The 27,583-nt window shown below is 47.7% G+C and overlaps 1 protein-coding gene across 1 annotated transcript in view; it reads left to right on the top strand.

Moving 5' to 3' along the window:
• The first annotated feature begins 3,858 nt into the window (after positions 1-3,858).
• The window catches only part of ELAC2 (elaC ribonuclease Z 2), a 49,494-nt gene continuing 25,769 nt past the window's right edge, over positions 3,859-27,583 (top strand). Inside the window, exons 1-14 of the mRNA XM_089663856.1 lie at positions 3,859-4,170; positions 7,020-7,070; positions 7,147-7,217; positions 9,741-9,805; positions 11,987-12,044; positions 14,793-14,861; positions 14,988-15,053; positions 21,085-21,140; positions 21,320-21,378; positions 23,229-23,301; positions 23,386-23,498; positions 25,190-25,288; positions 27,064-27,202; positions 27,304-27,386. Coding sequence (XP_089519982.1) covers positions 3,929-4,170; positions 7,020-7,070; positions 7,147-7,217; positions 9,741-9,805; positions 11,987-12,044; positions 14,793-14,861; positions 14,988-15,053; positions 21,085-21,140; positions 21,320-21,378; positions 23,229-23,301; positions 23,386-23,498; positions 25,190-25,288; positions 27,064-27,202; positions 27,304-27,386 — 1,244 coding nt within the window. The 5' untranslated portion in view covers positions 3,859-3,928. The remainder of the gene's footprint in view (positions 4,171-7,019; positions 7,071-7,146; positions 7,218-9,740; positions 9,806-11,986; positions 12,045-14,792; positions 14,862-14,987; positions 15,054-21,084; positions 21,141-21,319; positions 21,379-23,228; positions 23,302-23,385; positions 23,499-25,189; positions 25,289-27,063; positions 27,203-27,303; positions 27,387-27,583) is intronic.

Here is a 27,583-nt window from a genome sequence, read left to right as displayed (position 1 = left end):
TCTCTAGTAAAAGATCTCATTAAATGCTATCTATATAAAAAGTCTCCATTCAGAAAGTTTCAATACAAGGATAAGGCTCTTTATTTTCAGCCATGTGGTGGTTATTTTTAAGGCCTCGTACACACCATGGTGCAGAGACATCAGGTTTTTCTTGCACGCACTCTGCAAGAGCACAATTATTATTATTATTACTATTATTATACAGGATTTATATATTATTATTATACAGGATTTATATGGCGCCAACAGTTTGCTCAGCGCTTTACAATATAACGGGAGACAATACAGTAACAATACAGTTCAATACAAGAGCGATTTCAGTGCCCTGTTCCTTGGAGCTTACAATCTAGGAGATGAATTCAATTGTTCTCTATGTTCACACCACATCACTAGTATCACAGGCAGATTTTTTTTCTGTGCAGAAATCTGCAAGGTGTATAAAACTCATTGAGGCTCACATGTAAACTGATGTCTCTGCAAGTGAAATTTGCACATTTGGGTGTCAGTGTTTCTGAACGTATGGTGTGAATGAGCCCTAAATCTATTGGCTGTCACATTTTGAAAACAAAATCTTATCCTGTTGTGTGAATTTGGCAAACATTCTTTTAAAACTTGTTTTTTTTTTCCTCTAAACAATAAACAAATATTTATACTATTCTGTTTTGGTTTTTCATGACATGTGAAGTTGTAAACCTTGATGTATGCTTTCATTCTCTGTAGATTACTTTACTTTTATACTGTTTTGTTTAATTTGTTACCTCAACAAAACAATAAAAAAAAACGGATTCAGTCACACTCTAAAAAAACAAAAGTCAGCAGCTACAAAAACTGTAGCTGCTGATTTTTAAAAACAGCCACTCGCCTGTCCCTCGATCCCCATGTGTTCTTCCTGGAGTCGGTTTCACCGGCCGCCCTATGTTCCTGGTGCCAGCATCTTAAGTGTGGGCACCCGGCTGTGACAGCTTGCGGCTTCACAGCCAGGTGCCCACTGCGCATTCGCAAGAAGCGCTGTGCTTTGTGAATGGCCCCGTCATCTTCTGGGACCTGTCACGTGTCCCAGAAGACTATGGGGAGGGAGGACGACTTCTGCTTCTGATCACCTAGGCCAGGGGTCTCCAAACTTCCTGAACAAAGGGACAGTTTTCTGGTCTTCTGACTTTAGGGGGCCAGACTGTAACCAGTGGGAATGGAAAATATAGCAGAAATGGTGCCCAAATATTGGTGTCAGCAGAAGGTATAGCACTCTATTATTGGTATCAGTGAGAGGAATAGTGCCACAATATTGGTGTCAGTGGAAGGAATGGTTCCCCAACACTGGTATCAACTAAAGAAAAATTACCCCAATACTGGTGTCAGTGGAAGGACCAGGCCCCCACATTGGTGTCAGTGGAAGGACTGGTGCTCCAACATTGGTGTCAGTGGAAGGACTGGCGCTCCAACATTGGTGTCAGTGGAAGGACTGGCGCTCCAACATTGGTGTCAGTGGAAGGACTGGCGCTCCAACATTGGTGTCAGTGGAAGGGCTGGCGCTCCAACATTGGTGTCAGTGGAAGGGCTGGCGCTCCAACATTGGTATCAGTGGAAGGACTGGCACTCCAACATTGGTGTCAGTTGAAGGACTGGCGCTCCAACATTGGTGTCAGTGGAAGGACTGGCGCTCCAACATTGGTGTCAGTGGAAGGACTGGCGCTCCAACATTGGTGTCAGTGGAAGGACTGGTGCTCCAACATTGGTGTCAGTGGAAGGACCAGGCCCCAACATTGGTGTCAGTGGAAGGGCTGGTGCTCCAACATTGGTATCAGTGGAAGGACTGGCGCTCCAACATTGGTGTCAGTGGAAGGACTGGCGCTCCAACATTGGTGTCAGTGGAAGGACTGGCGCTCCAACATTGGTGTCAGTGGAAGGACTGGCGCTCCAACATTGGTGTCAGTGGAAGGAGTGGCGCTCCAACATTGGTGTCAGTAGAAGGACTGGTGCTCCAACATTGGTGTCAGTGGAAAGACTGGCGCTCCAACATTGGTGTCAGTGGAAGGACTGGCGCTCCAACATTTGTGTCAGTGACAGAAATAGTTCACCATCGATGGTATCAGTGGGAGGAAAAGTGCCCCATCTTTAGTGTTAGTGGGAGTAATAGTGATCTATATTTTATATCAGTGGATGGAATTATGTTCCATTGTTGATGTCAGTGGCAGGAACAGTACCCCAATAATGATGACCAGTGGGAGGAAAAATGCACCATCTTTAGTGTTAGCGGAAATAATAGTGTTCTGTAGTTTAAATCAGTGGGAGAAATGATGTCCCAATGTTAATGTTCGTGGAAGGAATATCGCCTCACATCAGTGGGAGGAATAGTGCCCCAAGGGACAGATAAAGGCAAACAAAAGGCCGCAGTTTGGGGACCACTGGCCTAGCGATCGCAGCGGAATTGGAAGCAGGTACCTGTCAATTTCAGGTACCTGCACCCCTCTCTGCTCCAAGGTGCCAATTCTTAATGGGGAGCGAGAGACCAGCCTATAAAGCAGAACTTCCCCTTTTGGCTGGAGCTCCACTTTAAGTTACTAAAAAAGAAGGAAACCTATATTACCTGTTCAGACCGTGAGGTGGTGGTAAAGGTCAACAGCTAGATGTAGACATTTTGTACGTTCTCTGCTCCAATCAGGGGCGGACTGACAACTCATGGGGCCCCCGGGCAATAGGAGATCATGGGGCCCCTGTGTCCTTGCCCAAACTCAAAAAGGCCTATGAAAAAGGTACCAGGGGCATGTCATGGGGCCCCCTACTGACCCCGGGCCCTCGGGCAGTGCCCAAGTTTCCAAATGGTCAGTCCGCCCCTGGTTGACACCCTCACTCCTTTTACTCATCTTATTTTTCTATGCTAGAAAGATTATTTTTCTCTCGTGGAAAAACACCAACAACACCCCACTCTTTGATGGCTTGGAAAAGGTTGATTAATAATCAGTGGGTGTAGAACAGGCGGAAATATAAAAAGTCCCCCTCCTCCCTCTATGGGCGGGGCCATGAGGAGAAATGCCCACCCACCATGGTACAGTCTCGGTATTAGGGCGGGGCCGTATTATCAAAACCGATAGAACGCTCAAGCCACGCTTAGCGCTCCATCTTGGGGGGGCGGGTCTGTAAGGAGTGATGGGTGGGGCGGCCCCTATACTACCCTTTAGTGCACGTGGGAGAAAAGGTGGAAGTGCGGGCCCTTTTTGAATAGCTTATTAGAAGGCGTGGTGGAAAGTGGGCGTAGAAAAGGTGCAAAGTAGGCGTGGAACAGGAGGAAAGTAAGCATGGAACTGGCCCAAAGTGGGCGTGGAACAGAAGCTAAGTGGGCGTAGAACAGGTGAAAAGTGGGCGTGGAACAGGCAAAAATTAAGCGCAAAATATTCTTGTTCCTGGGAGGGTGGACAAGTGAAAGCTAGAATTCACTTAGTACTGTGTATTTCTAGTCAGATATTTCCCTCCTGAAAGGGTACACAGCTACTTGTAATTGAGCCTGTGATTGGTCACAAAGACACCCAGAAGAAATTATTAAGTCATCTTATTAGCCCCTCTGCCTGTCAGTCAGTGGAAAGGGGCGGGTTCTGTCATTCTAGTAACCCGGTGAAGCCGGGCAAGGACAAGGAAACAGGGGCGGAGCATTAGTAGAGGAAGAGCGTGAAGGGTTGAATGTGCCCGATGCCGATTGGTGACATAGTATGTACGCTGTAGGCTGATTGGGAGATTGTTGCCAGTGCTGCCCGAGCCGCCGTATTCCCATTGGCTGTCAGCAGAAAGCTGGGCTCTGATTGGAGAGATGCCTTTCAGTCACACAGGGGTCACTGGAGCTGATTGGCTGGCGGTACTGCAGTCCGTCGAGACGCCGGGTCCAGATTGGCTTGCGCGGTAGCACGTGCTCCGGTGACCTGAAGAGTCTCCGGTGTGTATGGGGCGTTTTGGCCTTGTGTGGAAGCGCCTATACTGGGCTCTCGCCATGTCACAGCCTGAGGCGCGGGTCCTCGGCAGGCGCAAGAACAGTCTCGCCCCGGTAACCCTCCGACACGTCAGGAACAGAGGAAAGCGCGACTACAACGAGTCCAATGGACCCCACACCTTCTATGTGCAGGCTTTGGCAGCCGGGAGCCGGGACAACGGGGCCTCCCTCTTCCTCTTCTCCGAGTTTAACAGGTCTCTGAGGGGGCCACATAGATTGGAGGTCTGGAGTCAGGAGGAGCCACGCAAGGGTTGGGGGTCACACTGAAATTCAGAGGGGCCCCCAGTGAGGAAGGTAGCAGCTCTGGTGTTTGAAAGGGCCACACTGGGGGAGGGGGACAAGTCGGCCTCCGGTGGGGGCCACGTTGGGGTTGGGGGTCACACTGAAATTCAGAGGGGGCCCCCCCAGTATGGAAGGTAGCAGCTCTGGTGTTTGAAAGGGCCACACTGGGGGAGGGGGACAAGTCGGCCTCCGGTGGGGGCCACGTTGGGGTTGGGGGTCACACTGAAATTCAGAGGGGGCCCCCCCCAGTGAGGAAGGTAGCAGCTCTGGTGTTTGAAAGGGCCACACTGGTGGAGGGGGACAAGTCGGCCACCGTAGGGGCCACGTTGGGGTTGGTGGACACAATGAGGTTGAGAGGGGAACCGGTGAGGAAGATTCTGGTGTCTGGAAGGAAGGGGACATGCTGGCTTCTGGAGGGGCCACAGTAGGGTTGGCAGACATAGTAAAGTTTAGAGTGGCCCCGGTGAGATGGGGACCATGCTGGTGTCTGGAAGGGACACACTAGGCTGTGTGTGGGATTTATAGGCTTCAAGAGGGGCCACACTAGGGTTTGCAGAAATAATTAGGTTCAGGGGGGACATTCTGGTGTGTGGAAAGGACCGCAATGGGGGAGGGGGTCCTGCTGTATTCTGCAGGGGTCACACTGAGGTTCAGAGGGGCCCCAGTGAGAGAGGGGTACTGGTGTTTGGAAGGGCCACACTGGGGGAGGCGGTCATGTTGTATTCCGCAGGAGTCACATAGAGGTTCAGAGGGGCCCCAGTGAGGAAGAGATCGGTACTGGTGTTTGGAATGGCCACACTGGAGTAGGAGGACACACTAGGGTTGTCAGACACAGTGAAGTTGAGAGTGGCCCCTGTGAGGAAGGGGGCCATTCTTATGTCTGGAAGGGTCACTGGGGGAGGGGGGATATGCTGGCTTCTGGAGGGGCCACATTAGGGTTGGCAGACACAGTAAGGTTTTGGGGGGGGGGATGCATTGGCTTCTGGTGCGGCCGCTCTAGGGTTGAGACACAACAAGGTTGAGAGGGGCCCGGTGATGAAATGGGGTCATTCTGGTGTCTGGAAGGGCCACACTGGGGGAGGGTGGAATGCTGGCTTCTGGAGGAGTCACAGAGTTTGAGGGGCCAAAATAAGGAAGGGGGACACATTGGCTTCTGGGGGGGCCACACTAGGGTTTGCAGAAACAATTAGTTTCAGAGGGGCCCAGGTGAGGAAGGGGGGACATTCTGCTGTCTGGAAGGGCCATAATGGGGGAGGCGGTCATGTTGTTTTCTGCAAGGGTCACACTGAGGTTCAGAGGGGCCCCAGTAAGGAAGAGGGTGGTACTGGTGTTTGGAAGGGCCACTCTAGGGTTGTCAGACACAATGAGGTTGAGAGCGGCCCCTGTGAGAAAGGGGGCCATTCTTATGTCTGGAAGGGTCACACTGGGGGAGGGAGATATGCTGGCTTCTGGAGGGGCCACGCTAGGGTTGGTAGACACAGTAAGGTTTGGAGGGGCCCTGGTGAGAAAGGGGGGCCATGTTGGTGTTTGGAAGGGCCACAGTGGGGGGGCATTGACTTCTGGTGTGGCCACTCTAAGGGTGACAGACACAACGAGGTTGAGAGGGGCCCAGTGCTGAAGGGGGGTCATTATGGTGTCTGGAAGGGCCACGCTGGGGGAGGGTGTCATGCTGGCTTCCTGAGGAGTCACACTGAGTTTCAGAGGGGTCAAAAGGAGGAAGGGGGCCATGCTAGTGTTGGAGAGGGGGACACATTGGCTTCTGCAGGGGCCACACTAGGGCTGGAAGAAACAATTAGGTTCAGAGGGGCCCCACTAAGGAAGGGGGATATGCTAGAGCCTGGAAGGGCCACTCTGGGGGAGAGGGACATTCTAGCTTCTGGAGAGGCCACACTAAGGATGGTGGACACGTGGAGGTTGAGAGGGGCCCTGGAGAGGAAGGAGGGGCATGCTGGTGTCTGGAAGGGCCACATTGGGGGGTGTGTGGTGTATTTGCTTATGGAGGGGCCACACTAGGTTTTGCCGAAACAATTAGGTTCAGAGGGGCCCAGGTGAGGAAGGGGGGGGGGGCATTCTTGGGTCTAGATGGGTCACACTGGGGGAGAGGTACATCCTGGCTTCTGGAGAGGCCACACTAAGTATGGACACATGGAGGTTGAGAAGGGGCCCTGGTGAGGAAGGAGGGACATGCAGGTCTCTGGTAGGGCCACACTGGGGGAGGGAGACATGCTGGCTTTTGGAGGGGATGCGCAAGGGTTGGCAGACACGCTGGGGTTCGGGGGGGGGGGGGTGCTAGAGGATGAGGACATGCTGGGGTGAGGGCTACATTGGGGCTGGGGGCCACACTGGGGGAGGGAGACATGCTGGCTTTTGGAGGGGATGCGCAAGGGTTGGCAGACACGCTGGGGTTCGGGGGGGGGGGGGGGGGTGCTAGAGGATGAGGACATGCTGGGGTGAGGGCTACATTAGGGCTGGGGGCCACACTGGAGGAGGGAGACATGCTTGCTTCTGAAGGGGCCACACTAGGGTTGCTGGACACTCAGGGAGTGTCACAATCGTGTGCTCAGGTATCAATCAGACAGTAGGGGGGGGGGGGGGTGTTCCACAAGGTAAGGGGACAATTTAGGGAAAGGGGCCGGCTGACATTCTGTGAACACCGTCCCAGGGGGTCAGGGTGATTTTGGAGCCATGTGTGGGGTGTTGGTGTCAGATGAGGGCACTGAGGTCACCGGTCACTTACCTGCCTCTGTTTCCTCCCCTGCAGGAGTCTGTTTAATTGCGGAGAAGGGACGCAGAGGCTGATGTATGAGAACAAGTAAGATTAATTTCCCCTTGTGATTGGCTGCACATCTGATGCTGAATATAACGCTCTCTCTGTGCTCCCATCACAGGCTGAAGGTGTCTCACCTGAATACCATCTTTCTGACACGGATAAACTGGGCCAATGTGGGAGGTTTAGCAGGTGAGTCATGTGACCGGCGATAAATATTTTCCGTCATCGTGCTGTCTCCATATGACCTGTACATTAACCCTTTCACTTCCCTTAACCTGCCCATCTGAACATTAACCCCTTCGCATCCATCCTCCCACGCTTTGTGACCTGTACATTAACCCTTTCCGCCTTCTCCGGCTTGCTTTTTAAAAAAATTCAGAACGCCGAGGGATGGGAAAGATTGGTCGAGCACATGACCACTATGTTTGGCTGTCACGGTAGTCATGTGATTAGGAGCTGGATCATAAGTGGGTTTTAAAGCTTACTCTTTTGTCACTGCGCATAAGTGTTAGGCAGCCATAAAGGGATTAACCCCCTTGATCTTTTTTTTTTTTTTTCTTCTCTGTGCATTAAGGCCCTCGATCCCCTCATGTTTTGCATCGTATTGTTATTGTTCTGTCACATGTTCTGTCCCCCTTTGTAATGTACAGCGCTGAGCGAACTATTGGCGCTTTATAAATACTGTATAATAATAATAACTAACCTCCCTAGCGGTCTGATTATGTCAGTATTTCTGTGCTCAAAGTGTAATTTTTTTTTGCATGGAAATGTGTCGCTTATTTATTGTAGGCCTGTAATTCTCAGGAATAACTCACTGAAATCTGTCCGAACAAGAGTCTAGTAAACATCCCGGGGATGATAAAATTTGAAGCACAAAATCATAAATTACAATAAAATAAATAATCCTAAAAAATAATTTTAATTCAATAATGTAATCAAAACAAAAACACTGAAATGTGAAATATAGCGCCAAGTTGGCACATCGCTGAGCTCAGTCGCAGAATCGTTTTCAGTGTCTGATGAGGAATTTCCCCCACCAATCATTATCACTCAATTCTGCAAGTGGTTCTGATTTACTATCGCTGTTCTCTAGCCGGTCTAAAACCGCTTTTGACCTAAAGGGACGCTTTTTGGACGCCATGGACGTTTCTCAGTTTCCAGGCAGAAAGAACAGTAAAAATGCAGGCAGGGCGCCGGACAAAGCACTCGGGACAACATGTATGTGAAATGGGTTGATACAGGAATGTTATACTGTGTGATTTTAGTGTATTTAGGGAATGTAACTTTAAAAATTTTTGAATTTCCCGCCGGTTCCGTTCTTTGTATGTCCCGACGTCGCAGGGAACGGATGCCGGCATCGGCCGGAGGAGATGGCCGGGGACACTGCAGGGGGGACATCGCGGGAGCGCAGGACAAGGTAAGTGAAGAAGAGATCCCGGAGCAACGCTGCAGGGTATTCTGAAACTTTACCCTGAGCTACACTCGGGAATACCGCCAGGGGGATTAATGTATCTAGTGCACCAATACCAAGCTCTGTTTAACCCCCTTTGTATCGGAATGGCGGGCACTGCCATGGCTGTGGAATTGATCTCCTTTTTTTTTTTTTTTTTCTTTTCTTTTCACGTTACATTCACACCAGCATCCCGCGGTATACCACAATCGTTAGTGCATGCTATGAAAGGGATGGGGTTATGTGCTGACTACAGCGTACCACACTGACAACATCGCTCTTCCACTACAGTTCTTCCAAACAGAGTGCTTTGCATTCATTCAGAAAATGTGAAGCATTCTCTGAATGGCAACCGTGCCAAGCGGCCAACCTTCTGTGTTCACAATGCAGCAGGGCAGTCGCTTGGCATGGGACTCGAAAGAAAGTGGAGAGTAGGCGTGCCTACTACAGCGTTTTCCAGCATCTAGTGGGATCCCACAAGTATGGTATATACACAGTTACAGCGGTCCAAAGCTGGATCCAATGTAACTATGTATACATTTATTCATACATTGAATTCCTCTGTAAACCAACAGAAGGAGCACTAGACCCATAAACAGCTAACACGTTTCAGGAGAAAAGCACACTCCTTCATCAAGGCTCAGTAAAGTTTGCACATGTACTATGGACCTGGGGAAGGAGATGCCAGAGAAATTGTTAGCAAAGGAAATCGGACGAGGCAGAGTTATGCCAGCACTATTGGCTCTTTTGTGAATCATTAAAACTTTTGGGCTTTTTAAAATTTGGTCTGGCCCTCCTTCTTTTGGTTTAGTTTCTAAGGCTAGGCTCACATCTATGGAGGTTACTTTTGAGCTGTTTCTGCATTGCATTTTGTGGTTTTGGTGCGTTTTTTCGTTTTGTGGGTTTTCTTTTTCCCTTGTTGCTAGGCAGATTTAAAACTCATCAAAAAAGGCAGCACATGCTTTTCTGCAGCGTTTCCATTGAAGTCTATAGAACCAAAAATGCCACATTTTGCATTAAAAAAAAAAGTCCCTCACCCTTTCCAAAAAAACGCACCAGGTGAACATGTTCCATAGGAAATCATGCTAAATGGACTGTACTGCGTTTCTGCAAAACGCTGCAGAAACCGTTTAGGTGTGAACCTGGGGTAAGTGTTAATGCTGGTTGCAGACTGCTTCATATGCCACTTTTGACTTGTCCATGGTTCCACTTTTAACCTAAGCCGCCTCATTACTGTTTTCTCTTTTGTCCCTGCTGTGTAGGTCTGCTGATGTCATTAAGGGATATAGGACTTCCATCCTGTGTGTTGGTCGGGCCTCCTCAGTTGGTAAAATACCTACATTTTTTATTTACATTATTGTGCCATAAAGCACTGCAACGAGCAGCGGTGGTGTTGTGCAGAGTGCAGTAATCCATAGCAACATTAAAGTTGATGTTTAGGTATGGCACTTTTTACATGGTTACGTTGTCCAGCTTGGTTCAGTGTAAGTATGTGCCAAACTTGTGACATGGAAGTGGGAAATCACTGGATTAGGCACTACTTCCCCAGTGTTCACTGTCTTCCGAGTCCCATGCCAAGCAGCTGCTCTGCTACATTGAACACGGAAGTCGCTCATTGAACACGGAGGTCGCTCATTTGGCATGGGCACCAATCAGGGAATGCATAGTATTCTCTCATTGAATACAAAGCGTTCTCTGACTGGATGTGGTGAAGAGGTGCAGGGGTGATGTGGTGAAGAGGTGCAGGGGTGATGTGGTGAAGAGGTGCAGGGGTGATGTGGTGAAGAGGTGCAGGGGTGATGTGGTGAAGAGGTGCAGGGGTGGTGTGGTGAAGAGGTGCAGGGGTGGTGTGGTGAAGAGGTGCAGGGGTGGTGTGGTGAAGAGGTGCAGGGGTGGTGTGGTGAAGAGGTGCAGGGGTGGTGTGGTGAAGGGGTGCAGGGGTGGTGTGGTGAAGGGGTGCAGGGGTGGTGTGGTGAAGGGGTGCAGGGGTGGTGTGGTGAAGGGGTGCAGGGGCGGTGTGGTGAAGGGGTGCAGGGGCGGTGTGGTGAAGGGGTGCAGGGGCGGTGTGGTGAAGGGGTGCAGGGGCGGTGTGGTGAAGGGGTGCAGGGGCGGTGTGGTGAAGAGGTGCAGGGGCGGTGTGGTGAAGAGGTGCAGGGGCGGTGTGGTGAAGAGGTGCAGGGGCGGTGTGGTGAAGAGGTGCAGGGGCGGTGTGGTGAAGAGGTGCAGGGGCGGTGTGGTGAAGAGGTGCAGGGGCGGTGTGGTGAAGGGGTGCAGGGGCGGTGTGGTGAAGGGGTGCAGGGGCGGTGTGGTGAAGGGGTGCAGGGGCGGTGTGGTGAAGGGGTGCAGGGGCGGTGTGGTGAAGGGGTGCAGGGGCGGTGTGGTGAAGAGGTGCAGGGGTGATGTAACAGTAGATAGTCTGTGTAGAGGAAAGCCAGTGGGAAGAGAGTTGCAGTTGTCAAGTTGGGAGATAACCAGGGAGTGAATTAAGCTGACCATACATTATACAATTTTCTTGTTCAATTTCCTATAGATTTACCTTCAACTATGGGGCCTGCTTGATTGCCTACATATTGAAAGGGTTTAGGTTTGACCTCATAATATATGGTTTTGGTAAATCTAAAGGAAAATTGCACAGGAAAATGGTATAATGTATGGCCAGCCTAGGTTTTGTGGTGTGAAAAGGGGCAAATTTTGGAAATGTTACGGAGGTTAAGGCGGTAAGATTTAGCCAGCGCCCGAAGGAGAGGTTAATGTCCCGGATTACACCTACTACCTTCCATGTAAGGTAAACTGCTTACCGAAGAACGTACCCGTAAAGAAGGCAGCAAATACTTACCCCTTCCGCTTCCTGCACCACTTCCGGAAGTGCCGCTTTACCAGCAGCCTCAGGGGGGATGATTGCCCAGCAAAGAGCAGCATTTAGAGGTGTGGGCAGCAGGACAAGTAAATATTCATTGTCTTCATTACAGGTACATTCTGTTTCAAGATGTTTCCATTATGTGATGTGTCATTTTTAAAGCAGAATTTTGCTCATGACGACTTGATAAAAAAGAAATAACCACCTTTAGCAAGAAACATACATTGCACATTAATTATTATGCTACCAAAATTAGCGTGTGCTATAAATTGCCTCCATTGTTCCTGTTTCTTCTTGCTGGAGGATGCCAATTTGTTGAAGCTCAGAACCCCCTGAACAACAGTAAATCTTTAGACTGTCAGCAGATCGGCTGCTACATTTTCATCACAGTGTCTAAAAATGGAGAGCAACTGAGCAATGCGCAGAGCAGGGTGAGAGAGTGTATTGCTGGATTTTACACAGTATAGGTACTTAAAATGTTTTACATAGCTATACCTGCGAAAGCCTGAAGTGATCCAGCTGGTTTTAATTTTCTGACTAAACTGTTCCACTTTAAGCGTGTGTTAGATTGGTCTGTTGAATTGAAGTGTGATTAGTAATGTCATCTTTTCAGTGTTGTGTTTTTTTTGTTTTTTGTTTTTCTTAACACAGGACAAACTCCTACAGGCCATCAAGTCCTTCTGTGGACCCCTAGACAGCCTTGAACTTAGTAAGCCTTTCTTCATTTGCTTTTTTCAAGACTAGATATTGAGTAATTTCGCACCGGACGCCCACTCAGTGTTTCCCAGGCTGCCACACTCCTCCTGGGAGCATAGGATACAACTAATGATATCAGGATGGTGAGCGGGAGGGCAGGAAAGACAGGGGGGGCTGATTTGTTAAAAGTGGAGAGTGCAAAATCTGGTGCAGCTGTGCATTTTAGCCAATCTGCTTTTAACGTCAGTTGAAATAAAGTGTTACTAAACCCACAACCGTAAAATCAGTCTGTATATGCAGTAAAGCATGCTGCTTATACTCAATTTGCAACCCAAGGGGTTAATTCTCTGCATTGTGTAAAAAGGCTGTTTGATCCTGTCTTCTCTGATCCTCCCCAATCCATCTGCTGATAGTACAGAGCCCAAGGACACACTCTGCACATGCTCAGTTTGGCGTGTATTGCTAGAGATGTGTGCTTTGTTTTTTGTTTTTTTTTGGGGGGGGTGGGGGTTGGGGATGCTGCATGTGATCGTCACATGGCCAATCAGCATTTTCCAGACAGAGGGCCAGGAATCATGAAGCCTGATAGGACAGTCAGAGGAGAATGAAAACTCTTACAAGCTTTAACCAGTGCTCTGCTGGGCACTGATAGAAGTCACAAGACTGATATATACTGCTGATGAGAAAAGGTATTTAGCGGTTTATATTTACTGAAATAATTGCACTTCCATGTTCTGTGTACTGTGGGAGACCGGATATAGTGAGTGCAGGGTCCGGGGACACCGGATATAGTGAGTGCAGGGTCTGGGGACACCGGATATAGTGAGTGTGGAGTCCGGGGACACCGGATATAGTGAGTGTGGAGTCCGGGGACACCGGATATAGTGAGTGTGGGGTCCGGGGACACCGGATATAGTGAGTGTGGGGTCCGGGGACACCGGATATAGTGAGTGTGGGGTCCGGGGACACCGGATATAGTGAGTGTGGGGTCCGGGGACACCGGATATAGTGAGTGTGGGGTCCGGGGACACCGGATATAGTGAGTGTGGGGTCCGGGGACACCGGATGTAGTGAGTGTGGGGTCCGGGGACACCGGATGTAGTGAGTGTGGGGTCCGGGGACACCGGATGTAGTGAGTGTGGGGTCCGGGGACACCGGATGTAGTGAGTGTGGGGTCCGGGGACACCGGATGTAGTGAGTGTGGGGTCCGGGGACACCGGATGTAGTGAGTGTGGGGTCCGGGGACACCGGATGTAGTGAGTGTGGGGTCCGGGGACACCGGATGTAGTGAGTGTGGGGTCCGGGGACACCGGATGTAGTGAGTGTGGGGTCCGGGGACACCGGATGTAGTGAGTGTGGGGTCCGGGGACACCGGATGTAGTGAGTGTGGGGTCCGGGGACACCGGATGTAGTGAGTGTGGGGTCCGGGGACACCGGATGTAGTGAGTGTGGGGTCCGGGGACACCGGATGTAGTGAGTGTGGGGTCCGGGGACACCGGATGTAGTGAGTGTGGGGTCCGGGGACACCGGATGTAGTGAGTGTGGGGTCCGGGGACACCGGATGTAGTGAGTGTGGGGTCCGGGGACACCGGATGTAGTGAGTGTGGGGTCCGGGGACACCGGATGTAGTGAGTGTGGGGTCCGGGGACACCGGATGTAGTGAGTGTGGGGTCCGGGGACACCGGATGTAGTGAGTGTGGGGTCCGGGGACACCGGATGTAGTGAGTGTGGGGTCCGGGGACACCGGATGTAGTGAGTGTGGGGTCCGGGGACACCGGATGTAGTGAGTGTGGGGTCCGGGGACACCGGATGTAGTGAGTGTGGGGTCCGGGGACACCGGATGTAGTGAGTGTGGGGTCCGGGGACACCGGATGTAGTGAGTGTGGGGTCCGGGGACACCGGATGTAGTGAGTGTGGGGTCCGGGGACACCGGATGTAGTGAGTGTGGGGTCCGGGGACACCGGATGTAGTGAGTGTGGGGTCCGGGGACACCGGATGTAGTGAGTGTGGGGTCCGGGGACACCGGATGTAGTGAGTGTGGGGTCCGGGGACACCGGATGTAGTGAGTGTGGGGTCCGGGGACACCGGATGTAGTGAGTGTGGGGTCCGGGGACACCGGATGTAGTGAGTGCGGGGTCCGGGGACACCGGATGTAGTGAGTGCGGGGTCCGGGGTTTAGTAATATTTTAGGCTTTGACAAAAATAAACAAAAATCCTGGAAGCTGATTAGTTTCTATGCAAAGCTGCACCAGATTTTGCACTCTTCAGTTTTAATACATCAATCCCTTGATGTCTCTATAAAGAAGAGAGCCTTTCATCTTCCCCAGTGTTATCGCATAAGGAGTTTGTTGCCCCACTTGTGATAGCAATAGTATGAATTGCAAATAAATTGTGTTTAAAATATAAAAGCACTCCTGTTGACCTGTGCGCACACATCTGAACACAATGCAGGCACAGAGCACACTTGTGTATGTAAACAATTGCACCACATGTGCTAGACCACCGGGCATGCCAGAGTGACAACAGCAATAATTCTGGGTCCCTTATTTACAGTTAATGCTAAACTGATCAAATATAAAAGTATATATGGCATCTCCTATTGCTGATTTTAAGTTCTGTATTTTTTGCAAGCTCATGGGCACAGTTTTGAGGCTTGATGTACTTGGTATCTATTTATTCAACACTACCTCCTCTTTTTTATTTTGATAAATTGGGAATTAAATTGTTTGTATGCACTAAAATTCATTCATGTGTTGTGCAGAGGTGCATCCTTTCACTGATCCTGTGTACAAAGACGAGGCGATGGCTGTTCAAAAAGTACCAATCTTCAGTAAGTGACTGATCCTTCCCGGCTCCAATCCCCCTTCCTGCTGCTATGCAGTTACCAATACTAAGAATGGAACTCGCATTTTAATCCACTGAAAATGATCCTTTTCTTCTGTCCTTGTTTATGTAGGTAATGAAACTGGAAAAGAATCGCCGCCTGAACCTCTGGACCCAGGTTCCTCAGCTGAGACTGAAGGTCAGGGGGGTAGTAGGACCTGTACGGGCATTATGGGGAGATGCTGTGGGTAGTAGGGATGCACTAATACCAGTTTTTTTTTTTTTTTTTAAGAACGAGTACTGATACTTTCTCAAGTACTTGCAGATACCAAGTACCGATTTTTAGTGTCATGTAACAGGTTTTTGTGGTTTGTTTTGTGTTTTTTTTTTTTTTGGTTTTTTTTTTCTTTTGGCTAATCAAAAATTATTACTGTTTGTTTAGAATTATGAAGAACAACAACTCAAAAGACATTCGGAAATAAAACCTTTTTATTTGCTTGTCACAAAGTTGTTAGCTTAAATGTCACCCAACATGTTTATAAATAAATTGATACCCCCTTGTGACTAAGGGTAAAACAAATCTTAATGCCTAATTTTGCAAGTTTGACATGCGTTTAGTAAAATCATACATATCATCACAAAGTGCAGGACACATTGGGCTTTCTTTTGGTGGTAAATCGTAACCTATCATTATTATTCGGTATCGCCACAAATGTTATAGTGAGAGCAATGATGCTAGCATCAGACCTCCTCTGTAACTCTAAACTGGCAAGCTGTATTAGCTTTTAAAGCATAGCCTGTGCAGATTAAGTACTGTAGTTTGGCACAATTTTAAAGCATGACATGTTTGGTATCTATTTATTCCGTGTAACATCCATTGTGTTTTTGTATTCATTAAAGTGTGTGTTTTTTTTTTTTTTTTTTTTTTTTTAATACAAAATTGCATTTAAAAAAAACAGCTGGGCAAATACCATGTGACATAAAAAAAAAAATGTATAGTTTGTGGGTTGTAAGTTATTTTCCCAAGTCGTCTTCCAGGACAGCCCACGAGATGTACAGCTCCTCCCACAGGACAGGAAATTCATTACCCCATAGAGAATAAAAGGCGGTCCTCCAGGTTCCAGCCTCAGTTATTAGTGTTTCCTCTGGACGGGAGTAACCTGTTTCTTGGAAACATATGGAAAAGTCCTCTCCCCAGGGCTGGTTGGAAGCTCAGTTGAGGCGGGGAGGGGGGGAAGAATTTCACTTGGGATTCCCTGTCTTCTAGCCCGGCAGCCTGGGTGGTATTTCTCTACCAGTAGTCCCCCTGCCTGTGGAGGAAGATAGGTTCTCTCTGCGGCTTTACCTGGCTTTTGGAGACCACATCTTGGGGCAGTATAGGTGGCTGTATTCCGCTCCTGCCCAGGCTTCCTCTTCATGCGGTGGGGGGACGGGGTCTCTACGTTCCACACTGGCTCCAGAAGCTGTAGTGACATCACTTCTGGCGTGATGTCATCACCGTGCGCCAGGGACACCGGTTCCAATCCCCATTTAAGGCGCAGGGCGGACTGTTTGGGCCGCCGGTGCGGTGGTCTTCTATGGCTACAGCAGAGGCTGGAATGGAGAGATCTGTAGCGCTGGATCCTCCCGTGGCTGCAACTCTGGAAGTTGACTCCGGACATGCAAGCACCAGCTCCTTACAGGTAAAAACAATGAGGAGGGCTCCAGATGTTTTGTGTACGTTTTTATCCTGTCACATACAGCTTCTTGGGTGTTAGGCTGTTTTTGACAGAGCACATTTCCTGCTTTTTGCTAGAGTAGAGGGTGTGTTGTCTAGTAATGTTTTATGGGGGCTCAGGGTCCTTTTCCTTTTTTGCTGTTATTTTGCAGACTAAAGCTCAGGACAAGGTTCCAGGCCCTGGTCCCAAGAGAAGAAAATGTGTGGTTTCTGCAGCCAAATTGGGATCTACTTGGAGCAAGCCCTTGTGCCTGTCCTGTATCTTGTCAAGGAGGACTCTACCTCAGCTTGTGTCAAATTGCTGTCGGCAGTAAAGAACGAGTTGTTAACCACGTTCAATTCCTTCAAGACTCTGTTGGAGGATTTTAAAAATCCTACCCCACCTCCTCCTTCCTCAGAGGAAGCTAACCCTTCCACAGCCAAGACCCGTACACAAGATAGAGCTTTCGGGGGTGAACTCCTTCTCTTTGGAAAGTGAGGATAGGGGAAGTTCTTCAGAGGAAGAGGTGATTTCAGGTGCTGGGTCATTGAGATACAAGCTCACTCTGGATGAAGTAGATGACTTGCTGAAAGCCATTTACAAAACATTAGAAATGGTAGAAGACAGAGTCCAGCTCTCCAGACATGACTTAATGTACAAGGGTCTTCAGGGTAAAAAGTGCAGGGTATTTCCTGTTCATAATTTCCTGAAAGAGGCTATTGAATTGGAATGGAAGGAACCAGGACGCAAGCCTTTTTTCTCCAACAGCCTCAAAAGAAGATTCCCCTTTGAGGAAGGGATTGCGCATCCCTGGAATAAGGAGCCTAAATTGTATGCACCCTTATCAAGTTTCTAAAAGATCTGACCTTGCGTTTGAGGACATGGGGGTCCTTAAGGACGCTATGGATAAAAAAGGGGAGGTCTTCCTCAAAAGGGCTTGGGATTCTACTGTTAATAGTCTCAAACCAGCCCTTTCTTCTACCTGTGTAGCCAAAAATCTGGACTTCTGGCTCTCTCAGCTGAAGTCTCACCTAAGTGGTGGCACATCCAGAGAAGAGATTTTCAAATCCTTCTCTATGATCTTTAAAGCTGTTGGGTCTCTAGCGGACTCTTCTGCTGAAGCAGTAAGCATGGCAGCTAGATCGTCAGCTCTGGTAAATTCTGCTAGGAGATCACTTTGGCTTAAAACTTGGTTGTGTGCTCTACCCTTTACGGGAGATAACCTGTTTGGTCCCGGTTTGCAGGAGGCTGATAAGAAGGCCTTCCCAGAAAAGAAAAGAACGCTGGCCTTAAACGACTTTTTCATGGCCAAAGGCAGCAAGCCGAAGGAGGTAAAGAGGCCAGGCCAAGGAAACGTTGGACAGGCAACAAAGGTAAGGGTAAAAGAGGAATCTTGTTTAATCCTCTTCAATTCTCTAAGACCCAACGACTCCTTTCTCCCAGTGGGAGGAATATTAGAGGCCTTCCTCCCAGCTTTGCAGGTCTATCACCTCCAGTCCATTTTATCCTTCTGATAAGGGTTACAGGCTGGAGTTGAATACCCTGCAACCCCCCTCCCAAAGATTCTTGACCATGAATCTTCCTCTGGATCGGGAGACAGTGCATTCTACTTGCAAATAGGCAAGATGGTAGATCAGAGGGTTTTAGTCCCAGTTCCGAAGGAGAGAGGGGTCAGGGTTTTTATTCACACGTGGTGTGAAATTTTGCCTCATCCTGAATTTGTGACCACTCAAGTCAATAAAGTACAAACATTTTCGTATGGAGTCATTATACTCTCTCAGGAACATCCTGCGGCAGGGTTGTTTTATTGTGACCTAGGATCTGAGGGATGCATTCCTGCATGTGCCCATTCATCCCTCTTGTCAAGGTACCTGAGAATGGAGAAGGTTCTGCACTGGCAGTGCAGAGCACTCCCTTTCTGGCTGTCTTCAGCCCCATGGATATTTTCCAAAGTCCTGGGAGAAGCTCTGGCTCCATTGAGATTAAGGGGCATTTCTTTATTTAGACGATCTCCTGTTAGCTGCTCCCTCCGAAGACCAATTGCAGATGGATCTAACGTTTACCCAGAATCACCTTCAGGCACCAGTATAGGTGATCAATTGGGAAAAATCAAATCTGGAGCCATGCCAGTCAATAAAATTCTTGAGGTACATCATAGACTTGACCGTTCAAAAAGTATTTCTTCCTGCAAACAAACTAGACAAAGTGATGTACTGGGTAGTGCAGCTGCCCCCTCATGGGGTTGGGGGACACACATACAAAAAAGGTTGACCCAGGGCCAGTGGTCAAGGGACGAGGCCAGATATTCCTCATACCAAAGGGAACTCTTGGCTGTGGAAAAGGCTATACGTTTTCAGGTGCAATTGAAGGATCATCATTTGCAAATCCTCTCAGACAACATTACGACTGTGGCTTATGTCAACGAACGGGGAGGAACCAGGAGTCCACGACTTCAGGCAATTGCGAAGAGGATCTTGATGCGATTAGAAGTCAATCTAGCATCAATCTCAGCCTTACACCTGAAGGGTTCCCACAACGTATTGGCCAATTTTCTCAGTTGTCAGGCGGTGCGCCAGGAGGAATGGTCACTGGCCGAAGAGGTTGGCTTACGGATATGTAGGGCCAACCGAAGACAGATCTGTTTGCCTCTCAAGCAAATGCGAAGGTTCAGAGATTTTTCTCCATTAATCCAGGGTATACTGCAGTGGCATTAGATGCTCTGGCAAATCTGTGGCCATACGCTTTTTTCCCCCCTTCAGATTAGTCCCAGTAATACAATACAATTTCAGCTGGAGAAGTTGGATCTCATCCTGATAGTGCCACATTGGCCGAAACGCCCATGGTTCGCTCTCCTGAAATCCCTAGCAGTTTGCCCTCCAGTGTTCCTCCTAATAAGGGAGGATCTTTTGTCACAGGGGGCCGGATCATTGTTCAGACTTGGACATGTTAAACCTCTCAGTGTGGTACCTGAGGAGCAGTTGTTAAAACAGGAAGGTTTTTTTGGTAGGGTAGTCCAGACATTGATCAACTATTGTAAGACGGTTACTAGAACCATCTATTTTAAGATTTGGAAAAAAATGTAATTCTTGGATGATGGAGAAAGGGCTTACAGTGACTTCCGTTCAGACAATCGTTGATTTCTTTCAGGAAGGAGTAGACAAGGGACTATCTCTCAACACCATAAAGGTAGAGGCAGCAGGCTTGGGAGCATTTCTGAAAGTCTTGCTCTTCGCTTCAAGTCAGTGGCTAGAATGAGACTGGTGCCTTCGAAATCTTGCCTTCTTGGGATCTTTCATTAGTTTTACAGGTGTTGACGTCCAGTCCTTTTGAACTTTTGACAGAAGCCTCCATTAAACTGCTTACTTGGAAGACCGTTTTTTTTTGGTGGCTATTACTATGGCTCGTTGAATAAGTGAGCTGCAAGCTCTGTCAAGCAGAGAACCTTGCTGGTTTTTGATGACAGGATTATTCTGAAAACAGACCCTGGTGTTTTGCTGAAAGTAGCCACGACTTTTCACAGGTCGCAAGACATCGTACTACCCTCTTTTTGTGCCTCTGCCTCAAATGAAAGGGATCAGTCGGCTGGATGTAAGGAAATGTCTCTTGCATTATTTAGGAGTATCCAAACAATTCAGAAGGTCCACTTCTTCTCTCCTTTTTTTTTTTTTTTATTCTCTTTTCTGGCAAACGTCAAGGATTTCAGGCTTCTAAGCCAACTTTTGCCAGATGGATCAAGCAAGCCATTTCTTGTTGCTACCGAACCAAGGGGCTATCGGTGCCTTTTTTCATTTATTGCACATTCTACTAGGGCCTTATCCCTGTCCTGGGCAGAGAGAGCTGGTGCTTCCCCAGATCAAATTTGTAAGGCGGCTACTTGGTCGAGCTTCTCGACATTTATCAAGCATTACCTGGTGGATCTCCTGAACAGTCAGGAGCAAACATTTTGGGCGTAAGGTCCTCCAGGCAGTGGTCCCACCCTAGGTTGGGAAGTTATTGCTTATTGTCTCGTGGGCTGTCCTGGAAGATGTCTCGGCAAAACTGGAGTTAGACTTACCGGTAACTCTATTTCCAGGAGTCTTCCAGGACGGCCGAGTTCCCGCCCGATGCATTATGTTGTGTTTGTTTTTTCAGGTTCGTCCTTCGGTACTTGTGGTTTACTAAGGCTGGCACCTGGAGGATTGCCTTTTATTCTCTGTGGAGTAACATGTTTCCTGTCCCATGTCTTGTGGGCTGTCCTGGAAGACTCCTGGAAATAGTTACCAGTAAGTCTAACTTCGGTTCTCTAGCAAAAAATGCTTTTTTTTTTTCTTTTTTTTTTTTTTTTTTTACTTGTATACAAAAAGTGCCAGAAAATGCTGGGTCCTTAATTGGATATTCTGTGTAACTATTAGTGAAGGCTGTATTCTATCATTTTTAGTTATATTAGTGGATCTGCCAGGGGCTCAAAATGAAACGTTTGCTTTTTGTGATTGCGGAATATCCGTCCTGAATGTATGCAGGCCTCTAATTGGTCTCCCCTCCCATTTGTTGCAGGCTACCAAAGAAAAGTTAATCGAGGCCCACCATGTGTCCTGTCTTTTGTCTGTAAGGTGAGCATTCTTCTTCAGTATAGAGGTCAGGGGTGGATTAATCTCCAAAGCCATACAGACCGCTGAAACAGAAAAAGTATTCTCCAGTGCAGTGATTTCTGTGTACGTGTTCACAATATTTACAGTCTCACCAAATATTTAACGTCTCATGTTTTGTTTCTTCTCTTCTTTTCTGTAAGATTAATGACAGAAAAGGCCATTTCCTGGTTACCAAGGCGAAGGAGATTGGATTTCCATTGTACGTATGTTTTATTATAAGGGTGGCATCTGCCAAAACCCCTTAATAACTTGGGTCAAGACAAACCGTTACTGCATTTCAAAAGATACTGTGATGACAGAATATGTAGTTTATCACAAACATAATAGAGATCACAGTTGAACAAATCCTAAGGCTCCTCAAACGCCTTTGAAAATGATACAAATGGCAGTTCACACTGAAGCGTTAGCGTCACGTCATAATGGACGCCTCATGTAGAGTCAGGAGTTGAAGCCTTTCAATGCTCTCCATTCAAGTCTATGGTGATGCTCCTAAAACGTCTGGCAGGCGTTTGCGGGGCGTTAATACCATTAAGGTCATTTTAGATGTTTGTGGTGCGGTTTTAATGCTCATAAAATGCCTCAAAACCGCGCATAGGGCGTTTTTGGGGAGCGTTTTTAACACTTGTAAAATACCTGTCTCAGGCTATAGGGGCGTTTTGGGAAGAAGTCAAGTGTGAACAAACCCTTTATAGAACACAGGTGTTGTGGAAACTGAGAATCGATCAAGGCACAATATGAGCTTGTGCCTTGTCAAAATAGGGTTTTTTTTTTTTTTTTTTTTTTGTCCACTAAATGTTCTCCTTTCAAGCCCTGTGACTGGCACTTTCTTTTGTAGTATAAATTGAAATATTGTTAGTGATTGTAAACCAGACATGAAATATGAACAAAGCATATCTCTCTATAGTGTGTATTTGTCTCAATTAAGAGCACTAAATGTAATTTCTGTCTGCTGTTTTGTTCCTCTGTGATCAGCATGAGTCACTTCTGACAAGTTTTCCTGACACCAAGAGAAAAATGGTGATGGAGAGGGACCTCCAGCAGATTGGCAGCCTCAGCTCTGTTCCTTTTTGAGCTGTGGGAATGGGGGTGTGTCTCTTCCCTCCAATCAGGTCTCGGAGCTCTCCTCACTGAGCTCTTGCAGTGTGTAATTTTAGCTGTCTTTTTTTTTTTTTTTAATGAACTCCCAGGAAAGCTGTATAAATTGAACACTTTTGAATTGACATAGAAGACTGCAGATAGACAGGTACAACTTTTGTAAGAGGATTTGTTTAATCTTCGTGTATCACCTGAGGCCAGTCACTTCACTGGGTATATGTAATTTTCACCACAAGATGTTCAACCACTTTAAGTTTAGCCAACCCAATTTCATAATTTGATCTATGGTGTGAGGATAGAAGACCCATATATAATCCACGTTTTTATCAAAAAGGATAGGGCAGGCTCGTGTGTGTGTGTGTGTGTGTGTGTGTGTGTTTTTTTTTTTTTTTTTTTTTATGTTAATTTGCAGAGAAGATTAGAATTAACCTGACAAATCCACAAGGGTTATGCTAGTCTGGTCTGGTCTTGGGAGCAATGCCCGACTATGATACATTGGTCCCGTGTCCCAGCGGCGAGAAAGCAGTTCTGACGGAATCGCCCAATCGTGTAGGAGGGTTTTTTTTTTTTTTTCTTCCTCAATGTCCTGAGGCTGCATGACCCCTGACCCTCTGGCCAGACAGCGCTGATTAGCCCAGCACACCCTAACCCCCCAAAATAAACGAAGGGGAGGATCAGAGAAGACAAGATCAAACAGCCTTTTTACACAGTGCAGAGAATTAACCCCTTAGGTTTCACAGTGAGTATGATCTGCATGATTTACTGCATCTACAGACTGATTTCACTGTTGTGGGTTTAGTAACACATGGAGCAGAATAAAAAGAGGGTTTTCCAGTACACATTCTGGCTTGCGAGGGTGTTCTTCACAGAGTGGGGGGGGGGGGGAAGATAACCTTGGTTAAACTCGGACACCTAACACACTTTAATAGGCCTGTTATTGTTTTCTGTATGCAGAGGGAGCCAAGAGATTGGGTTTCTAGTCAAGGAGCTTAAAGCTGGAAGGAGTGTCATGTTCAAAGGCAGAGAGGTAGGAATGAGAGAATCCAAAGGGACATTTTGGGCTACAGACACTTTAATAGTCACTTGCTAATATCTTTGAATCATTTCTTAGTTTTTCCCTGGTGATTTGCTGACTCCGGACAGCCCTGGTCCAACCTTTCTTGTGGTGGAGTGTCCAACTGAAGACTTCATAACTCCCATGACTGAGAATGAAACATTGAAGAGGTAGGGCTATGTTTCTGGCTGGGAAGCTTGTGTGTAAGGGTCAGTGAATTGGGCACACAGTGGTCAGCATTGCTGCCTTTCAGCAGCATGATGCTTGGTTTCTATCTACATATTACAGTTCCTCAGATTCTGTAAAATTTGCTGATTTAAAAAAAAAAAGTTCCCCAGAAAGTTTTTACAAAATTAAAAAGCAGCTCTTGCTGCAATACTCACCCCCTCTTGAGTGCTGTCCCCAACAAAACCCTCTCCACCACAAGATGTTCAGTTTTTTTTTTTTTTTTTTTGGGTTGAAAGTCTGTCTCTCAGCTTGGAAGACTGAGGACCTAAAGTGAGCACAGGGTGTATTGGACCCACCCCATGAGGGGCCGTAACCACAGCCCCCAAAATTCAGTGTAATGATGCAGAGTGCAGCTCTGACAGTTATGCCTAGCTTGGAAAAGAAGACAAGAATTCTACAGCATCGTTTGACTAGCCTGAAGATATCCGTAAAAAGGTAAATATAAATCTACAAAAGCATAACCCTGGGGGTGGGAGGGGGGGGCGGGGGTGTCTCCAGTTGGTCTTTAAAGTGGAACTGCACTGCATCTGGGCATAAAAAAAAAAACTGCTATTAATTTGTAATGTTCAAAGTAAACTCCCCCATCCATCCATGTCTCCATGCTTTATTTTGCCAAGAAATCATATTGAAAAACACTCCATGGCATTTCTGGTAGTGGCCATCTTGAGTAAGGGCAGATGATTCATGTATCATTAACTTTCTGGAATCCATCTGCCTGTAGCTCAGTCATAGGCTGAGCTGAGAACCCTCCCCTCCTAAAGACTACTGAAATGTATAACATTTGCCTAGGCATGGAAACCAGGAAGTAACTGAAGAAATGTAAAAAAAAAAAATTAAAATGAGTTAATATGATATCCTTTTCTATCTCTATTTACTAATGATTTCAGTCCTTGTCGGCGTAGTGTGTTACCAATTGTTTTCTTGGTGACTGTGGTCCCAGCTGCCTGGAGATCATTGACAAGATCCTCACGTGTAGTTCTGGGATGATTCCTCACTGTTCTCATGATCATTGACACTCCACGAGGTGAGATCTTGCATGGTGCACCAGACCTAGGGAGACTGACACTTGTTTTTGCGAATGATTGCACCAACTTCTGTCTTCTTCTCACCAAGCTGCTTGGCGATAGTTTGGTAGCCCAGTCCAGCCTTGTGTAGGTCTACAATCTTGTCCCTGACATCCTTGGACAGCTCTTTGGTCTTTGCCATGGTGGAGAGTTTGGAATTTGATTGCTCCTGTGGACAGGTGTCTTTTTATACAGGTAACAAAATTGAGATTAGAAGCACTCTCTTAAAGGGAGTGCTGCTAATCTAGCTTGTTACCTGTATGAAAGACACCTGGTAGCCAGAAATCCTGCTGAATATTAGGGGATCAAATACTTATTTCCCTCATGAACATGCAGATCAGTCATTTGTTAGACATGCATGTCACTGGCCAGGGAGGCAGGAAATTGACCAGACTGTATTGAATGACCGCAGTAGAGAAGGGTCAGGTCATCAACTTAGCTGTGCTGTCTAATTCTCAGGCTAAAGAGCACCGTATGTTGGGCATAGATATCCTTCGAGTTTGTCGGCTTTGTCTTTTGGGGCATCAGTGTGTTACAGTACAGGAATGAATTTTATAATTGTGTTTCAGATATCACGAGGGGAATTCGGACAGCGGGGTCGCTCTGATCGTTCACATGACCCCGGAGCACATTCTTAATCACAGCGCCTACAGGCAGTGGATGGATCGGTGAGTTTTCCAAACATTGAAGCAGTTTTCATTTATGCGTAAAGTCATGTTCCATTGATCTGCACCATCGGTTACGTCTAACATTCTGTGCATTCTATCAAAGCTTAGGTTTTTTAATGTATGCAGTAAATAACTTTTCTTGTCCCTCCCTCCCTCCTCTCCCTCCTCCTTCCCCTCCTTCCCACCTCCCTTCTCTCCCTCCTTCCCACCTCCCTTCTCTCCCTCCTTCCCACCTCCCTTCTCTCCCTCCTTCCCACCTCCCTTCCCTCCCTCCTTCCCACCTCCCTTCCCTCCCTCCTTCCCACCTCCCTTCCCTCCCTCCTTCCCACCTCCCTTCCCCTCCCTCCTTCCCACCTCCCTTCCCTTCCCTCCTTCCCACCTCCCTTCCCTTCCCTCCTTCCCACCTCCCTTCCCTTCCCTCCTTCCCACCTCCCTTCCCTTCCCTCCTTCCCACCTCCCTTCCCTTCCCTCCTTCCCACCTCCCTTCCCTCCCTTCCTTCCCACCTCCCTTCCCTCCCACCTCCCTTCAAACCAGTCACAAAATCAAACATTTACAATCAAATTATTTTGTTTTCAAGAAATACATGAGGTTCCATGAGGTTCAGCGATGCCATCACTGGGTCTTTCTGCTGCTTATTGCACAGTTTAGTAGAAGGTGCTGGAAGACTTCTGTAAACATCCCAGCACCCTGCCTCAATTCTTCTTAAAGCGGAGTTCCACCCAGAAGTGGAACCTCCACTTCTCTGCCTCCTTCCCCCCCCCCCCCCCCGTTGACTTTTTGAGGGCTGTGGGTACCTGGTTTTGACAGGTTCCTACTTCCGGTTCAATTCGCTGTGGCGAACTGAGCTAGAAATTTGCACCCAAGGACACTTCCAAGGTCCCAGAGGACTGCTGCCCATTGATAAAGCTCAGTGCGCTTCGCACATGCGCAGTAGGAAACCACCACAAGGCTTCACTGCCGGTTTCCCTTAGTCAAGGCAGCGCCAGCACCCAACAGCCGATTTGAAGAATCTGCTCGGGGTGAGGACACTGCTGGATGCATTGACAGGTAACTGCCTTAATATTAAAAATCGGGTCAGCAGCTACAGCATTTGTAGCTGCTGACTTTTTTTGGAGGTGGCAGGGGCCATAATTCCAATTTAAGATGGCAACAATGATTAAGGATAGCAACAGCTATCTTCAGTCATTATGAATTTCCTCTTTATCTGTACTGTTAGCGGCCTGCCTCTCACAACTATCTCTCTTCCATCAATCATTTTGTTACCGAGCATTTTATGAAAGAACACACCTGCAGCATCCCTTTTAGATGTGCATGTTTCTCCCCGCTAGCTACTAGATGCTACAGACTTTAGCTGTGCAATCTGCTGATTATTTGCATAAGCATGGTAAATCTAAAGGGATGTTGTGGATGTGTTCTTTCTTATAATGCTCAGGAACAAAATGATTGATGGAAGAGAGATGGTTGTGAGAGGCGGGCCGATAACCGTACACATCAAAAGGAGAGGAAATTTGTGATAATAATGATTGAAGATAGCTGTTGCTTCAGAGGGTTAAATTTTGGAGATGCAAGATTGCAAGGAATTGAGAATAATCTGTTTCAACAGAGGAGAGGGCTTGCTACAGGTGGGAGGGGGAAAAAGGTAAAGGCTGGGGTTCAGCTTTAAAATTTCTTTTAATGCAGGGATATGCCAGTCAAATGACAGTGCAGTGCCATGGCTGTTCTTCCAGCAACAAGGATTTTATGTTACTGGAAGCCCTTTTTCTTTTCCTGTCAGGTTCGGCCCACAGACGGAGCACATGATCCTGAATGAAAGCGTTTCCTCTGTCCATAACCAAACTGCCCACAAGGTCCGGACCCAGCTAAACCTCATCCACCCTCGTATCTTCCCACAACTCCCTGAGCTCTCTAGGAAGGTATGTAATTGTGCATGCTGGGATTTGTAGCTCTGTGCTGGGATATGAGAGCTGTCTACAAAGGAGCCCATATGGTTTTTTTTTTTTTTTTTTTTGTGCAGGAGGTGGCAGTGAGTGACATCCGTGGAGTTAAAGCAGAATGTCTTCTGAAATACCAGCTGAGACCGACATTGGAATGGCAGAGGTAATCAGGCACCTCATTACCCCAGGTTCACGCCAAAGCATTTTCCTGCAGTGTTTTGCTGAAACGCACTACAGTCAATTTAACATGATTTCCTATGGCACAGGTTCACATCTCTGCGTTTTACCCGGTGCGTGTTTTGGAAAGGGTCAGGGACTTTTTGAAATGCAGAAAGTTGCATTTTTGGTTCTATAGACCTC

Source organism: Staurois parvus, unplaced genomic scaffold (assembly GCF_062004578.1).
Source record: "Staurois parvus isolate SC_StPar_1 unplaced genomic scaffold, SC_StPar_1.0 ptg001787l, whole genome shotgun sequence".
Lineage (NCBI taxonomy): Eukaryota > Metazoa > Chordata > Amphibia > Anura > Ranidae > Staurois > Staurois parvus.
Note: the sequence above shows the minus strand (reverse complement) of the source record. Positions and strands in the feature narration are given on the sequence as shown.